A 17,980-nucleotide genomic window follows, 5' to 3' on the forward strand; every position below is an offset into this window, starting at 1 on the left:
AGATTTTACACACACTCTCTCTCCCCCCGCAGCGAGGGAAACAGTTAAGTAGCTCTTTTGCTGAACAGCCTGGCACCATAGCCAAGAGTGGCGCAATATCGCATAACAATCTTGCCGTAATTATGGAACTGACCCCCTTTTGAATGAACGTATATTGCTCAAAAATATTATACTTACGTAACAAAAATGGGCAACTCCCGGAAACAGTATGTGACGAAATTTCGTCACAAAAATATTATACTACCTTGTATGCAGCAAGCTAAAGAGCATACACATGCTCAAGGCAGAGGATGAAATTGCCTATTGTTAAAATCTCGGCAGCATTTTTTTTTTAAAAAAGGTCCAGCTCAGCACATCTGAGTACATAGCAAACGTGTCTCATAACTGAACAGCGTTCTCAGTGAGGGCAAGAGTGTCATCACTGCTAGACCTTTGAGGGCAACACAGGAAACATAATGGCAAGAATCGTTTACTGTTATGATTCAACCAAGTTTATTTAAGACATTTCTTGCCCGCCTTCTCTCCTTAGCTAACAGCATAGCAAGTTCCAAGGACCCAAACACAAAGGTCCATTAACAAAACAATTGCACAAACAAAACAAAAATACAATCTGAAACTGATACGAATTAAAAACAAATGCACCCTCTACCAAATGCTCTCAGAAGCTGATCTCTCCTGCAGGCCTTCCTAAAGATAATTAATGCAATTACCCTCTTGTAGGTAATTTCAAAGGTCTGCACTTACCACTGAGAAACCTCGTGTTGCAGCCATTGCCAGACAGACAACAAAGAGGTCTTGCATCTTTGAAAAATGCTGCATCCCCAAAGGAACAAATCCGCCTTGTATTAAGTATATCTTGCTCGGTTTTGTCTAATCCCAGTAGTGGCAGCTCTTCTCAGTTCACACAGTTTTCCCAGTTCCTACTTCCCAAGATCCTTTTTAACTGGAAACTCCAAGGTCTGAACCTGGGGCCTTCGGCATGCAAAGCAGATGCTCTACCACTGAGCCATGACATGTCGGTGCTTTCGGCAGTCGTCCAAAACACTTGCCACTCACCTGCTGCTGGCCTTGCTGGGTCTGCTGAGTGGTCTGCTGATTGGATGAGTTTGTGGCCGCGGCGGCAGCGGCTGCTTGCTGCTGGAAAAGACTGGCAGGGTACACTCCCCAGGGAGCAACTCCGTAGTACTGATGAGGGACGACGGCGGGCCCTAAAAAATGCCAACAGACAACAGCTATAAGGAGGCTGCGGGCTGCACAACTATCTCCATCCAAAATGTATGCCCAGATCGTGCCTGGCATTCATGCCTCATTAAGAGACCTAAGAGCAGGGCAGTTGTTGGGACTCAGTGATTTTTGGTGGTGGTGGAAGATTCTGTCAAGTCGCAGCTGAATTATGGAGACCCCCCCATAGGGTTTTTAAGGCAAGAGATGAATACAGGCCTATTGCTAGTTCTATAAAGGGGAAACCTGGGGGAAAGGCAGGGACATACAGAATGTGTTGCTTCCATTCCCAAAAGCTTGTGGTCTTAGACAAAAAGTACAGTGAAAGCACATCACTTGATATCTACGCAAGCTCGGGTGCGATGACAATTCCTGTTAAGCTTCTGTGTCTATGCACATAAGTTTGACTTAAATCCTTTCTTTCTATCTTTTACCAGGTCAGGAATCCCATTCTCAGAATGTCACATGTGTGCACTGCTCCTAACCAATTTCTGAGTTAGATGGAAACCTTTATTACCACTAAATATCTGAACACCTTGTTTGTTCGCCCTTTATTAAAAGGAAAATTCTAATTTATGAATGGAGAAGGCAGACCCAAAAAGCAGAAGCGAATTATAGAGCAATGTGGAGCCTAGTCCTACAGTATGCTTTTCTCCTTAAAAAGGCAGCCTTTGACTGGCCAATCATGAACTCAGTTCACATTCAACACTGAATTATGATATGGCAAAATACCAACAGTCCTTGGGTTAGCACAACGGTTTCCAAACCCGGCCTCAAGGGCAAGCAGAAAAACATAGCTGGATGGTTGGGATGGAACAGAAACGTAGGGTTTGCTGAGAAACTGGGCCTAGAGAATCAGGACGCATGAACCCAAGGGACAAGCAAATAGCCAAGCATGGCGCGGCCCTTAACATCTGAACTGGACCACATTCTTTTCCGCTGCTCATGTTTCAACCAGCTCATCAGCAGAGAAGTCCCATTGGTTTATGAGCACCTGGCTGTTCTCATTTCTCCAATGAACACGCATTTTATGGTCAATAAGACTGCTTTCCTGCCTCGGTCGTACTCTTTTATATTCCATCAAGTGATAAAACATTTCTACCTACTCAGCTTCACCACCCATGCTGCTTAAATCTGGGGGGGAAGCCAATACCTGGTGCTGGATGTCCCTTACTCCAAAGCCTCAGCAGCTGATCCTCCAGAGCTTTAGGAAACTGAGGAAGGCCAGACGGTACACAAGTGCTTTGACGGTCTGAAGACCACTCGTGTCTGGCTCAGAGCAGGTGAGTACTCACAAAAGCTCTCATTACAGAACCGGGTTCTCAGTGAGGGCAAGTGCATCATCACTGCCAGACGTGGCTAGGTTACGAACCCAAAGACCTGCCACCAGCCAGAATGGGATGGGCCAAGATCATGTCTCCACCCACCCAGCCCATACACAGACTTTGCCTGGGTCCCCCAACTCTGCTATGGAATTGTGCTGGGAGACCCTAAGCCAGTTATACACACTCAGTCTAATCTACCTCACTGGGTCGTTGAAAAGATATAAAGGAGAACAGTAGAACAAGGTAAGACACTTTGGGTCCCCTGCTTGGAAGAAAAGTTGAGTAAAAATGAAATAAATAAATCATGTGGATTGTAGCAGATGTAACGAAGGCACTGCCTTGGGAGTCAGCTGCACCCTTCTCTTCCCTTTCTCTCTCCAGCCCAAGTAGCTTTACCTGCCTTCACTGTCAGTAAGATTTATGACATTACAGACACTAGTCAATAGGAATTTGAATTCAGCTTGGGGGGAAAAAATGTTTAGCCTTGCAGTTAATGTCAGAGTCAATGGGAGCACAGAACCATGGACAAGACCTGGAAAGAGAATTCCCACCAGAGGGAGGGAACCAATTTCTTAGGTGCAGTTAAACAGCCAGTGATGCCTTAACACAAGCTCTTGGATAACTAATTCATGATGTATGCCCCTATTAGTCAAATACCATGGCTATATAACCGTGCCGAAGTCTCTCAGGCTGACCCTGCAAGGGAATATTCATCGAGAAAACGTATTTGACTATAGCCTCTCTTTAATCAAAGCTGCATATGCATCAATGCCCTGGCAATTCATCTAAGATTTCATTCTGAAAGAAGATACTTCCTTGCGGAAAAAATGCAACAGTCAAGTGCGGAAGGGGGGGGGGGAAGCTCAGCTGCTGAAGTCCTGCAAGCCATTCATTTACTTTATCAAGCGGCTAAATTTCAGCTGCTGAAACTGCGAGGTTTAAATAGCATATGAGAGACCTACCATGTGTGCGTATGTCTTACCTGTGGTCCAGTTCATGGGCTCACTTTGGACTGTGCCTCAGTTTAGATATTGCATCTAAACCACCAACTGGCCATCAGGAACACGACACAAGCTCCCACTCTGTCTCCACCCCATGGGCTCTCTCTAATCCGCTCTCGTTATTTCCTGGCCCACAGAAACCAGGAAATCGAAGCCAGGAAATCACAACCAAATCGAGCAAACCCTGGCTCCTGCTAACCACAGCCAGCTTTCCAAACTAGACCTGGAAAATCATTATTAACCAATAGTTTCCAGTTCTGGCATGCAGTAAAGCAAGGATGATCTGGAGATCAGGAAGTTTAAGACAGCGACAGAAGGCGACAAGAGGAAGGGGAGAGGAAGAAGTGCAGAGGCAGCAGCATGCAAGCCTTTGCCTGGATTTCATTGCTACATGTGAACACCATTCAACAATAAGGCGGTTTTATGTTTTGTTTACCATCGCATCACAATTGCCCAAGGCTATTTCAAACCCGCCATCACGGGCACGTATCTCACCTAATGTTGCAGCTGCTGCAAGCCCTGCTGCATAGGGATCCGTTCCGGGTGGCGCAGCGCTGATGATGTATGGATTGGGCACAAAGGCAGCAGGAGCTAAACCTGCTGAAAACATACCTGTCAGTAAAAACAAACTTGACTGGAACAACAGCCCCTATCAAACGTTTATTTTGCTTGGTGACCGAGCTAACTATCTAGGGCAGGTCAGGAACTGGGTTCAAACTGGGTTTGAGCAATGGCTACACTGAAAAAAACTAACAATGATAAATCCTCACATGTATAGCTGTTGGAACATATTCAGATGTAACTGCAAACTGTGGTCTGCTGTGTGAATGAGTCTGGAGGATCCTTGGAGTCACCTGCCCTTCCATTTACACACAGCAGGCTAACTGTAGAAAGTTAGAAAGTTTTTGTAGAAAGCCATGGTTTGCTGTTTTAGCCCAACTGGCAAACCAGTATTCACGCTTGCCCTGCAAACCAGAATCAAACTACAGTTTCCGATTGTGGATCGCAGGAGAAGCATACACTTTTTTGTTTGCCTGTTTGGATGTTAACGGCAAATTATGGCTTGCCACAAACTCGGAACTATCTAGTTATTTGGCCATGTTGAAAAAGAAGAGGGGGGAGGGGAGGCAGCATGCAAGCCCAAGGATCCACCGACTTTTTCATGTAGCAACAAACTGATGTGTTAACTCCTGAGTTAGTATTTTTATATTAATTCTAGGGTGCCATAAAATAACATCAAAAAAGTTTTTTTTTAAAATCTTTCAAGGTCAATTGAGAATCAGCCACAGCAAACAAAAAAGAAAAAAAAGTCCAGAAAACTACCAAATCACTTTTACTACAAAACAATATTCCTTTGTAGTTCTGAGCCTTTCCTTAGAGCAATTAAGAAATGCTGCTAAGGTGGCATCAGTCGTAACAGCAGACTCTTAGCAAAGTCTCATAAGAGACAGAAGGGAGGCAAAGACTATGGCTGGGAAACAAATGGGGAGGGGGAGGGGAGGACCACAACATCCGTTGCTGGAGTTGTGCGTGTTCCGTCCCCAAAAGACAAGCTGTGGTTTGCAAAGAAGCTTGCCTCAGGAAGTCTGAACATAAAACTCAAGGCATATACAGTTCTTTCAGGCATTCGCACATCCTTTCTTTGCATCCCAATTTATGAATGAAAGGAAGACTAAAGTGTCAAAATCAATTCCTTAGTATGCACAGTGATCTTAAAAGACGACAGTTAAATAGCTTCTACGCACACACGAAGCTGCCTTCTACTGAGTCAGACATCAGTCCGCCAAGGACAGTTTTGTCTACTCAGACTGGCAGCAGCTCCCCCTGGGCCCAGGTAGAAGGTCCATTTCAAAGGACCTATCTGGTCCTTTTAAATGGAGATGCTGGGGGTTGAATGTGGGACCTTCCGCATGCCAAGCAAATGCTCTATCACAGCCACAACCCCCCTCCTCTAAAAGTCAATGTAGCGCTAAACCTATGCAAAAAATCCTATCGCTTACCATGTTTAAAAGAGAACATTAAATCTTGGATTTAAGAAGTAAACTGTCTTTACATTCAAAAACTCGGTTGAAAGTAATAAACACAGATTTGCCTAACACCTCTGTCCATTTTACATTCAAATCTGGATGCTTCGGGGTTATCTCCCCCCTCCCTTTTTAAAAATTATATACCCTTAAACCAATTAAGTATATACGTCCCTTTTAGTTCTTTGATGCTACTGAGGAAACTGAGCTAAAAAAACACAGAATTGTCTCAGCCAGCTTGGTTGGGAGTAGTGGAAGAGAAAAATCAGCACCAGGTGCTTCTATACAAGATAAAAGCAATCAAAGCTTCAAGATAAAAGCTATGGAATCAATCCTTGGATGTGTTCTGCTAATGATGGCACCTTTTGACAGCGCATGATGCCTTCCTCTGATGCAAGAGGCTCATGCGCTGGAGGGAGGTGCCAGCATTGTGGGATCAAATCCAAGGATCCAAGCCTATGCCTTTTATTAGATTCAAACTTCTAGCAGAATCCATGTGAGGGGCCTCATTCGGATGTGTGCCCATATTCGGTTTCCTGTAGCAGGCAAAATTACAGCATGGAGAATTACGTCTCTTCTTTTCCCCTCCCCAACCTGATGAGAAGCCTTGATCCAAAACGAGCCTGTGTGTGACTTTTATGAATATTTTGAAAAGTTCTGGGAGGATTCTATAGCAGACGTCTCCCCACTTTCTGTTTTGACCTTTAAACTAACACTTGGCTTTTAAAAACTGCAAGCTGCTCAAAACCACATCTGGCTCAGAAGAGTAGCACACACAAAAAAAGCTGTCGTTATAGAGCCATGCTCTCAGTGAGGGCAAGTGCGTCATCGCAGCCTGACACAGGTGAGCTCTGGATAAGTGCCCTAAGGGATGCAGGAAGGTAAAGGGAAATGATCCGGGCTTTGAATATTAAACAGAGGACCGAAGGACTTACCTATGTGTGGTTGATGAGCGGCTGCCAAAGCATATTGCTGCTGCTGCGCGGCTGTCAGCTGCTGAACAGCCAGCGCATTCGGTCTTTGGAACAACTGTGAACGAAAAGAAACAGCTTACAATGAACAGAAGCATATTGCTGCTGCTGCGCGGCTGTCAGCTGCTGAACAGCCAGCGCATTCGGTCTTTGGAACAACTGCGAACGAAAAGAAACAGCTTACAATGAACAGATTTTTTAAAAATAAAGAGATCCCAATAACTTTGAGTTGTGCTAATGTTACCCTATTGGGCTAACTCAGCAAATAGCATAAAGGGCGGCTGGGCCACCTCAAACTAAGAGTCTATGCAGTCCAGTGTCCTCTTTTTACACAGTGGCTAAACAGATCCTCCACCCTCCCCAGAAGGCCCACACAAAGCAGGGCTCAGATGACAAAGCTGCCCCCCCCCCACTATTGATACTGGGTGGTACACTGTCCCTAAACATGGAGGCTTCATCTCATCTTCATGTCTGCTGAAGACCTCTCCTCCAGTAATTCCTTTTTAAAGCCAACTAAATTAGCAAACAACTGTGCGCCCTGGTGACAGTGAACGCTACCAGCCAATCCTCTCTGAACGAAAGCAACACTGACTATGTCTTGCTATGGAAACCTCTTTATAAGAGTTTCTTTCTTAAAGAGCAATTCAAGCAGTGAAGGAAGTGGGAGAAAGAATGCTTGCTGGGAAGAAGAAGCTGAGTAAAGATCTGGTTGACTTTGCTTCTTCCCCTTCTTATAGGCATTTAAGGCCCAGCCTGTGAGAAGGGCGGTATCCTCAGGCAATACCCATTGTTGAGCCACCAATGGACAGGCACAAGGCAATTTTTATAAGAAAGCAAACAACTGGCTTTCACTGCATAGACTTCCTTCAGGCTCCCAGTGAAACATTTGTCTGATGAGATGGAATAAACTCCCCAGCCTGAATGCTTCTTCTAAATTTGGGGAAAGATCTTGAGTGCACTTCTCAAATCTGATGGCGTAAGAGCCTACACTGTAAGAACCCCGAATCAGGGGTGACAAGACAGGTAAGGAAACCATGTTGCCGCATGCAAAAGAACATGGCGGAGGCGCAGACGGATCAGGCCCAGGGGAAGAGCTCTGCTATTAATCAAATGAAGACCCACCTGTTGCTGAGAATTGTAGTCAAACAATCCCACAGTTGCTGCAGCTGAGTCCACAGGTACCTGAGTGCCGGAATAATCAAACTGAAGGGGTTCCATGCCTACATGTTCCATGGGGTCCAGCGGAACACTCTGTGACTCCATGTTAGCGAAATCCTCCACTGGCTTGGCACCATTAGTACTAGCTAGCTGGGCTAAGCCCTCAGATCCGTTCTGGTTTGGCCCTAAAAGATCCACATCGCTTGCAGAATTCTGGCAATTCCCAGGAGTCCGGCTGAAGAGAAAGAAAAATAATTATGACTGAAGAGACACGAAGGCACAAGAAAAGAAGAGTTCTTGACTTCTCGGAAGCAATTTTAAAATGGCTTTTAAAAACGTAATCAGTTTGCTGCGTCTCATCTTTTCTTTTTCAACAAAGGCAAAATCGCTTGCCACGCTGTGCGATTCCTCGGGCCCTGTCTCTGTGTGTGGAGCGGGGGGGCGGGGGGGCACAATAATGCCTCTGCTGTTGTTCTGCGGAGGAGCTTCCAATTGACTCTGGGGAGCAGCACAATATAGACATATTTTTAATTTCTGTCAAAACTTGGGATGGCAGTGGAAGATTGACCCATGACTGCAAATGAAGAAACTGAGCATGAGATCAGAGACTTCCCTGATCCCTCCTAACACGTTAACAAAGGGGTAGGGAAGTAGAGACCACAAGTTTCGGTTGGCCAGCAAAACGAGCCAAACTTTGCGGATCTCCAAACTTCGTAGATCTCCTGCAATCTTTTTATCCCCTCCCCACTTTTCTGCCTCTGCTTAACCTCATATTTGTTCTTTTATTATTTTATTAGACTTTTAGTCCACTCTCCTCGAACTTCCTTCACCTTCCACCAAGTATGTTTTATTTCAATTAGAGACCTATATTAAGGTCTGTCTTTTTTAATGTTCTTGGTATAACATTTAGCTGCTCTACTGCTAAATAATAACTTTTTTGTAGCAAAGCCTGATTTAGCCAGGCTGCTGGCAACTTGAGATTAGAGCTGCAATGCCTTAATTAATACTTAAATGCTTAGTCCCAAAACCCGTTACTGGAAAACTTTTTACTGGCAATGCCAGGGATTAAACCCGGAAACTTTTGCACGCAAAACGTGTACTCTGTTACTGTAAGGCAGTCCTCCAGGGGCTTAAACAGCTTCCCTGTTTGTGCTGCTAGTCACAACTACAAAAAAGGGGCAGCGCTGCCAAGTATCAACCAGGTTGTAACACACGGCCAGTAATCTTCATTTGACCTGGTGGGATGGAAGTTGTATGGGCCTGATTTAGTAACATTTTCAGGAGACAATACAACCAATAGCTGAACTAGCTAGTTCACTAACACTGAAACGGTTTCAATTTAACAGCCACATATATTCATTAAGGGAGTTTTCCAGTGCAGAAAACAAATGCCTGCTGGTAACATCTTGGGATGCTGTCAAAGGAAGCGTTTTATAAGGAGCAGAGCAACAGGCAGGTAACACAAGAGTTTTCTAACACTGCATACTATACCAGGTAACACAGCAGTGCATCCAAGCACTGTGAAGTCTCCCAACTCAGGAAGAGTTAATTTTAGCACACTAAAACCATCAGCACGCTTGCTTGCTTATAATAAAACACCGTATCCCCCGTGTTAATTCTTCTTCCTGAGTGTGTTCAGACTCTACTCTGCACAGGTGCCAGACACGTTCCAAATGACTGTACTGTCCGAACTGCTCTCTGACTCAGGGACCGCCTCTCTTTTCTCATCTCCCCTCTTCGTTCCCCCTGCCCCGCTATTTACAAGCTGGCCACTTACCTGCCCTGAGGCATCAGCTACAACCTCCAGCAAGAACATGAACAGTAGTAACTAAATTTAGTTTGATATTTGGCACATTAACCCAGACTAAGAGCACAGTGGTTACGAGTGCTGGTTGAGGATCCAGGCTCAACCACTACTCCCCACTTTGTCACAAAACTCACTGGGTGACCTTAGTGCGGTCATTCATGTCTCTTAGGGTTAGGAGGATTGACACAGAAGGGGAGAATATGAGTTGCCCCGAGCAACTTGGAGGAAGGGTAGAATAAAAATGTGGTAATAAATAAATGTGATCGTAAAGAGATCTATTTCACAGAAAGTGATGACTTGCTGGCAAGCAAAACCCACTTCAGGCCTCGTGCTGAGCAGTCCCTGAAGTTGGGGACTGGCACCTCAGGGGCAAATCCAAAGGTACATGGCAAAAGAAAATCTTGTGCGGCACCAACGTACCTAAAATCTTTCGCATCAGCATCAATTCCGTTTTGTACAGGCAAGCCGTTGGCCTTATCCATCACGTCCACCTCTTCCTTCAGATCACCTAATTTATCACCATCAAATGTGCCCTTATTTTTCTTATCGCCTTTATCGTTGTCGTCATTCTCTGCATCCCTTGGCCCCTAAGATAAAAAGAAACCGCAAGTTCATAAGGCCTTATATTAAAAAGAAATTATCGGTAACTTAGTTATCATAAATCCAATTTCTTGTGTTAGAAACTATTGTTCATCACAAGATTGCAAGCCTCTACAAACTGGATGGGAATATTGCTGAAGGATTAAACAGATTTAAGTGGATGTTTGGGGCTGGATCCTGCAAAACTACTCCACCTAGCATCAGGGAAGGCTCCTCCTGTCTGAGGAAAACCTCTCTACTAGTGGAATGGAACCCTGCTGGGATCTCTATGTTCAGAATACAACTAAGAAAATTTCAATTGCAACCTCAGCATCGTTTCTGTTTGGGTAAGTGACTGCTGCTGCAGAAAAAAGCAATCAATCCCCACCCCCCACCCCCCAGCAAACAGAGAGCCAGTTGCTTCAGGCAATAAATTCTCTATGATATGACACCATCGCTTTCCCTGTATAGTTAGTTCCACTATAGTCCAGGTGTGATTACATTTTGCACAATAAAAATGTGTACTTCACTAATTCAGTTGGAGGGGGCGGGTCAGACTCCAAGTAAATCATAAAAATCCTGGCAGCGGGGTCATGCTAAGCAGGCCGCCAAGTAAACAACCACACCTTTATTAACCCTTAGACACTACAGGAATTTATCCGCAACAACAAAAAGTTTAAAAAAATAAGAAAATACAGCATTGCGTCAGTCATTGTCAACCTCCATTTTGTCTATTTCACCCTGTATGGGAAATCCCATAAAAATTATCCCAAGACAGTCAGAGGAGACACTGCAAAATACAAAAAGTAGCAAAAAGAGATTGAGGAATGTATGAGGTAGAACCACAGAAGACTGAAAATTTTAATAATAATAATTTAATAATAATATTTTAATAATAATTGTAATAATCACCCCCACTTCATTATTACTAGCATGTTCAAGGGTCACACAAATGGATGAACTCCGGCAGTTAAGTCCAGCAGGAGACAGTAAGTGCGTCACCCTTACAGGTGGACATGAGGATTGATGGAGAGTAAATTCTTAGCAATTGTTATGAAAATCTTTAGTCCCACCTAGACTACTGCATACCACTGGCTGAGAATCACAAACTAAGCAATAGCCCATAGGTAACACCCACACCTTCTACTCACTCCAATAAATACTCTCCAATATCGGAATCAGCCCTCTGATGTTCAGAACTCGACAGGCTCTGCTGCCAGGCTTAAAATGTAACAGTGATACATTTGGACAGGAAACATAGTGACCTTAGAGACGGCGATGCCGGGTATCACCAGGTGTACTTACAAATCCTCCTTTTCTGAGACAGGAATCCCCGGGGGATGAGCTCAACACATACTCCACCATGCTAACTCCAAGCCCGCCGCTTTCTGATCGTGGGGAAAGCACCGAGTTCACCTCGTTATTTACGTGAAAACCCTGACCGGGTCTTCTCTGAACCATGATTGGCTGGGAAACAGAATGATCTGCAACAAAATACACATCCACTCGCTTAACAGGCCACAACACTGTCATCCGACAAGAGAAACAGAGAGAGAGAGATGCAGCAGCATCTTAGGAAGATCTGCTTGCTAACCTAGAGTGACTTTCTGCTGGAAAAGGGAACTCAAGACTGGTCTATTGCTCTCAACTGTTTGTATTCAGGGGAAGAGGAACTCTATACTGATGGTCAACCCTACATCTACAAAAGGAAGCTAGTTTGCTTGATGAACTATTCAGAAACAGTTTAAAATTAGCAGTGCCAGGGAGAAAACTACCAACTTCTGGATCAAAAGGGTTGCGCCCATTGAATACACTCCACTAAGGTGGCATTTCCCCCAGCATGAGGAGCATTCTACCATTGCGACATTCCCTAAGCTGGGGACAAGGGACCCCACTGAGCACTACTGTAAGCAAAATGGACCCGTAAGACCCAACCAAACAGAATCCAAAAAAATAATCTGGTAACTGATGGAAGAAAGGCCATCAGAGCAGCCTTGTAAACAGTGGCCAACGGGTACTCCCTGAACCTGTCTAATCATGCCCCCTTTTCTCCCGCAGCCACCACTGCCCCTTTCTAGAGGCCCAAGAGTTTGGGGGGGTCTGTAGCACAGAAAGGAACCCGGATACCATGACAGTTTGTGCATGGAACTCTTATGCCTACAGTGTTCCGTGTACAGAGTACATGGAAAAAGAACAGAGTACCATGTACGCTGCTCAACACGGCAGCCAGCCTAGTTTCTGACTGTCTACTCCCCTGCAAGTGTAGCCAATTCAACACAACCTTGCATTACATCATTTTGAAAAAGCACAAAACCCTTTCATACCCAACCACAGAACTTTGGGGGGGTATTCCTTACATTTTTTGCACAGTATTTCTGTGCAGGGAGGAGCTGTAAGGAAGAGCAGCTAAGAAGGAACAGAAGGCACAGGATAAGTGGAAGTACCTGATGTTCCCCAAGCACTGTCTCTCCACTGATCACCCAGAAATATTCCTTTTGGTCCATCTTTGCTAGTATCATCAGACTCCCAAAATTTTTTGCCCGGCAAAAGCTGCTGTAAAGGAAAATAAAATATAAGTAAGTAATAAATAAGTACAAAATATGCATCCTAAAACACAGTGTTAGATTGCTGACTTATAAAAAAGTATTTCTGAAACTAGAGACCTGCAAGAAAATGGCCCATCCATCTTTGAGAGCACTCCAGCCTCCTTCCACATCTCCCATATCCCTTAGCTGGCACCCGGTTAAAGACTGAACTCAAAAAACTTTCAAGCTAGTTCTTTAGCACAACGCTACAGGGAAGCTTTCTCTGCTCGCAGCCATGTTATTTTTAAGGTTTCTTTTCAGTTGTCCCATTTCTTTATCCTAGCTTTTCCTTCTGTTCAGTTTACATAGGAATATTTACCCTAACAAGGTAGCTATTAATGCCAGAGCTGATGACCTCTCTGACAGGATATAAGACCTCAACATGCTTTAAGTTGTGAAAAGAATACATTTGATTTTAAAAAAGACTTTAGATGTCGATTGCCCTGCACTTAGCTTCAACTCGTATTTCACTTTTAACATCCTCACAGACTGACTGTGCGATGGGACCAATTTAGCAAGATTATATGTGGCTAAAAAGCCCATTCAAGCAAGAATGATAGTTGTTTAAAAAAAATACATACACTCCCTTCTGCTGATGCTTCATTCTTTAGATATCCTTAGCACAGTTCATGGCCTACTTGAAAGTTTCTCCTGTTCTATTTCTAAGCTGTTTTAATTTAGAAAGATGTGACCTGACAGTCGTCAAAGACGCACTTCTACTCCAACCAAAATATTCCAACAGAGGTTTTTGTTGAAACTACTACCACTGGGTGCAGGAAAAGCTGTAGGCTGGTATCTCCCCCTCTAGGAGAGAAGAAAGCCGTGAGGTTCTTTGAGACAAGCAGATATTAAAAAAAGATTAAGTAAGCAGATATTTCTTCACCCTATTGTCTTATGATCCTGGGATTCAACCAGCAGCTTTAGATGCCCTGGGAATGTTCTTTTTGGGGGGAAAAGAGAATTTACTGCTGCCTTCTTTTACTATGTATTACTAAAGAACCATTTGACAATATTTTCCCATGAACCGGATCAGTTCATAGTTTGTGAATGCCAGCTGATACCCACTTGCTAAAGCCTCGGACCTGCGGGAACAAGGGATGGCGACTGTATCCAAGTTAGGAGAAACTCTGTTTTTGCAGGTTAAGTCCCTCCCAGCTGAATGCTATAGTCCAGGTGGGGCTGCCACAAAGGGAGGCCAGAATGGGAGTTGCCTGGGAAAAGCTGGCCTCCTGGCCCCAGCTTCTGGTTTCTCTGTGGGAGCTACTACAAAGGAGGAGGACAGCCATGCTGACGTAAAGGCTGGTGAAGGCCAGACTCCTCTGTTCTAGAGGCACAGCCCAAGATAAACGTCCACACCCAATCCTCCAGACTGCATTTATCAAATACATATCATTCATTAGGATCAAAGAGAAAAAAAATCACCATCCATTAAGCTCTAGAGAGACATTTGATTATCAGAACAAAAATGGGGGAAAGAATGGGAATGAGAGCATGTGTTGTGTATTGGTTCAAGAGTCAGACAAAGATCTGGGAGACCTAGATTGGAATCCTGCCATGGAAAACTGCCAAGAGACTAAGGGCTACTCTCCTGGCCAACTCCTGACTCCCAATTTACGTAGAGCCTTTTCTCTGGCCAGATTTAATGTTCTTCTTTCAGCCATTTTATCTGGCAGATTTCATGGGATTCCTTATTATAGCAGGTGTTGTCCTTGTTTGATGGACTGTGTTGAAACTGTTTCCCATGTTCTTCTCCAGTGCCCTTTTCATCTGGCGCCACGCCGGGATCTTCTACATCCTATATTAGCCAAACTTTCAGAGTTTTCTGATGATTTTAAAGTTCAGTTCCTGCTTGACAACCCAGATGGGGAAATAACTGAAATAGTAGCTAAGTTTCTCTACAGTGCCATGGCTATACGCCCTGACAAGTAATATTCTGTACTGGTTTTGCTGCACTGTTGCCCTGCTCCTATCTGTATTTTAATTGCATTTTGTCTCTGTATTTAAAAATTTTATATTTTATGTATGCCAATAAAGGCTCACTTGACTTGACTTGATTATCAGAACAAAAATGGGGAAAAGAATGGGAATGAGAGTATGTGTTGTGTATTGGTTCACAAGTCAGACTAAGATCTGGGAGACCTAGATTTGAATCCTGCTATGGACAACTGCCAGGAGCCTAAGTAGCGGGCTCCTCTCTCTCTCTCTCTCTCTCTCTCTCTCTCTCTCTCTGCTTGAGCTACCTCACAGGGCTGTTGTATGGATAAAATGAAGGGAATGATGAAAGCTGTTTTGGTTCCCCACGACAGGGAAAGGCAGGGTATAAATGAAGCAAATAAATAAAAAGATTTGATAACTAATATGTCCCAGGCAATTTGAATTAAGTAACATGACTTTTTTTAAATAACAGAAAACGGATTGAAGTTATTATATTGTCTCTCAGAAAGAGAATCTCATATGTCTACTCAAATCTTTGCTGGAGGTGCAGTAAGCCAGATGGCACCATTTTATATTTAGTGGAAATAGCCTAGTGGCGAAAAAATATTGGTTTAATATGTTAAAGTTGGGGACAAGATATTGGAAATTAAGATACCCAATGACCTATTATAGCCTTAATTGGTTCTATACTAATTCAGTAAAAAGAAAAAAATGACAAATTCACGGACTGCAGCCAGTAGATTATTGGCACAGTTTTGGAAACAGAAAAGTTTACCATGGAAAGATGCTTGCTTACAGAAAGAGTGGTTGTGTAAACAGGTAAACTCACTGTATGTAAATAACCTTTGGGAGAAAAAATAATACTTGCAAAAGGTATTGATTCAGCAATCGAAACCTTTTACAGAACTACTGGATAAGAGAAATCCAACAGAAACGGTCAAAAAATACTACTATGCATTAAAAGTAATTTAGTTAGCATCTTCTCTTTTTATGGCATCATTCAACAAGAGGATACTTTTTGTAGACCCCTGGCTATGGTACGCAAGAGTTTGCATATCTAGCAACCAGCTCCCACCCCCACACCAGCAAAACGCAAGTCTCAGGCAGATGCTGCATTCAGCAGAGGTGTCCACACATGCAGATTTACAACACCTACTCTGAAAGATCAAATCCAGAGAGTTACCATGGCCTCGCCGTGGAACCCCAGTTAAACTTCAAAGGCAGGCCAGGATCTCCCAGAATACTACTGCATGCTACACAATGAAGATGCACTTTTCACAACCCTTCTTCACCATTATTTGCAGTTCTCAGTGAAAAAGAAGCAATGAGCTTGGACAGACATCAAGCTCCTACTGACTCAGAAGCCCCCAAATCAGCTCTAAATCATGAACACTACTACAAGGCTACTGTTGCTTGGAGTGTGCGTGTGAGGGGGGGGGTCATCATTCATTATTTAAAACTATATTTTAAAAAATAGCTGCAAAACCCCTCACTGCTGGACCAAGACCATCACAACAGATCTTGTTTTCTACCTGTCAAAATGGTCCAAGAGCCCCATCTCAAAAATTAAGGCGTGGGCTGTTCCAATGCCCCAGATGCAAGGTTGCCTGGCAACAGCTTAGTTCACACTACAACTGTAACTAATAAATCAATTGCTCACTTACCTCTCCCATAGCCCTTCCTTCCAGAGCAAGCGCTTGAAAATCATGATTTAATTCATCCATAGATCGAACCTATTAAAATATCAAAACAAGAAGAGGCAGTAGAAGCTTTGTTAAAACATAACCAAGCAACACATCAGCTGGAAACAACATTATTAGCAATTACAATTGGTACACAGAGAATTAAAGAACCTAATGAGGGCTATAAAACAGGGGGAGGGGGGGCTTTGAAAAAGGAAGCAAGCCAAACAAACTTCTGTCTTATCAGTTACTAAGAAGAAAACCAAAGAGGGACATTATCCCTCCAATTAGGAAGATCGGATGTGGTTTAAGCAAAACCCAGAGGAAATTAAATTGGCGTTTTGGAACTTTTACAGTCAGCTACTCCAAACCTTGCTTGGAGGATATACACCTCTTTAAATAATTTACAGATCTCAAAAGCTTCCTTGGAAGAGAATGAGAAACTGAACTCTCCAATTATGTTTCAGGAGGTAGTAGATTACATAAAGTCTTCAACAACAAATAACCAACAAACACTGTATACATGCACAGAGCTGACGTTGGACCAATGGTTCACCCAGCTAGGCACTGACTTCCAGCATCTCTCCAAAGTCAGAGGGCTTTCTGAGCCCTGCCACCCAAGTTTCATTTAGCTGCCAGGGACTGTGCTTGGACTTTCAGTGAGCAAAGGATGTGCCCAACTGCTAAGCTACAGCTCTCCCTAATGCAGTTATACTTATTTACTAGGGGTTGGAATCAGCCATCATCTTTGCTCCGTCTTGTCCAATTCCTCTTACTACAGCCCTCATCCAATATGGCTTTTTATAAATTTAGGTCCCACAATCTCCAGCAAAACATTATTTAGAGGTCAAAGGGGACCCCCCCATTCCTTTTTCGCCAGCAATAAAATGGGTGGGATGCAACCTAGGTTGTGCTTGTACAACACTCTCCACTGTGTGATAACCTCCACATCAGGGCCAAAGTGGACCCTAGTCTCAAGACAGGTGACACCCTTGTTCAACAACAGCGCTATCTAGATGTGACAGCTATTCGGCAACAGAGATATGGTTTGTATGATACATGCCCTGGTGACCTCTAGCTTAATTACTAATTTGTGAGCCAGTGCAGTACAGGAGTTAGCAGATTAGATGGGAGTTCTTCAAATGCCCAATAAAGAGCAAAGATCACTGGGGGAGCTTGGCCCAGTTACAGACTCTCAGCTTAACTGAGTGCACAGTGTTGGTGTGAGGATAAAGTGAGGGAAAGGTGAACTATACTACCCTGAATGCCCAAGATGCATGCAGTGTTTTTTTTCTCTCAAGGTTTTGTGAAAGATCACTCTGTTGAAGCATGTTCAAAAATGGTATCTGGTTCGATAGACCAGGCCACGTGTTGACAGATGTGAGCCAAAGCAACTACATTATTTTAGTTTCAGGTGGGTAGCCATGTTGGTTGGCAGCAGAAGAGCAACATCTGAGTCCACCTTAAACATCAACAAGATTTCCAGGATATAAGCTTTTGAGAGTCAAAGTTCCCTTCATCAGAGGCATGCAGACACTTCTATCTGCTGAAGGGCACTTAGCTCTCAAAAGCTTATACCTCGGAAATCTTGTTGGTCTTAAAGTATTACTGGACTTATATCTTGCTCCTGTATTACTGGACTTGAATCTTGCTCCTTCAGCAACTGTTCCGGTTTCTAGACAATTCAGGTTC

At 43.8% G+C, this 17,980-nt stretch overlaps 1 protein-coding gene and 3 non-coding genes across 6 annotated transcripts in view; all 4 read right to left on the bottom strand.

Moving 5' to 3' along the window:
* The window catches only part of PUM1 (pumilio RNA binding family member 1), a 62,591-nt gene that overhangs the window by 25,557 nt on the left and 19,054 nt on the right, over window positions 1-17,980 (bottom strand). The window contains exons 3-10 of one of the 3 annotated variants that reach the window (XM_054998824.1): window positions 16,271-16,339; window positions 12,531-12,639; window positions 11,392-11,570; window positions 9,928-10,094; window positions 7,665-7,935; window positions 6,507-6,600; window positions 4,043-4,159; window positions 1,057-1,208 (exon numbers count right to left, since the gene is read on the bottom strand). In XM_054998824.1, the coding sequence (XP_054854799.1) occupies window positions 1,057-1,208; window positions 4,043-4,159; window positions 6,507-6,600; window positions 7,665-7,935; window positions 9,928-10,094; window positions 11,392-11,570; window positions 12,531-12,639; window positions 16,271-16,339 (1,158 nt within the window). The remainder of the gene's footprint in view (window positions 1-1,056; window positions 1,209-4,042; window positions 4,160-6,506; window positions 6,601-7,664; window positions 7,936-9,927; window positions 10,095-11,391; window positions 11,571-12,530; window positions 12,640-16,270; window positions 16,340-17,980) is intronic. The other 2 variants (XM_054998826.1, XM_054998825.1) reach the window with 2 other exon arrangements.
* On the bottom strand, window positions 342-429 carry LOC129343757 (small nucleolar RNA SNORD103/SNORD85). The gene has a single exon (XR_008598332.1). It is a non-coding gene; the product is annotated as a small nucleolar RNA SNORD103/SNORD85 (small nucleolar RNA).
* LOC129343756 (small nucleolar RNA SNORD103/SNORD85) lies at window positions 2,490-2,575 on the bottom strand. Its single transcript, XR_008598331.1, has one exon. It is a non-coding gene; the product is annotated as a small nucleolar RNA SNORD103/SNORD85 (small nucleolar RNA).
* On the bottom strand, window positions 6,324-6,410 carry LOC129343758 (small nucleolar RNA SNORD103/SNORD85). The gene has a single exon (XR_008598333.1). It is a non-coding gene; the product is annotated as a small nucleolar RNA SNORD103/SNORD85 (small nucleolar RNA).

This window comes from Eublepharis macularius, chromosome 15 (genome assembly GCF_028583425.1).
Source record: "Eublepharis macularius isolate TG4126 chromosome 15, MPM_Emac_v1.0, whole genome shotgun sequence".
Taxonomy (NCBI): Eukaryota; Metazoa; Chordata; class Lepidosauria; order Squamata; family Eublepharidae; genus Eublepharis; species Eublepharis macularius.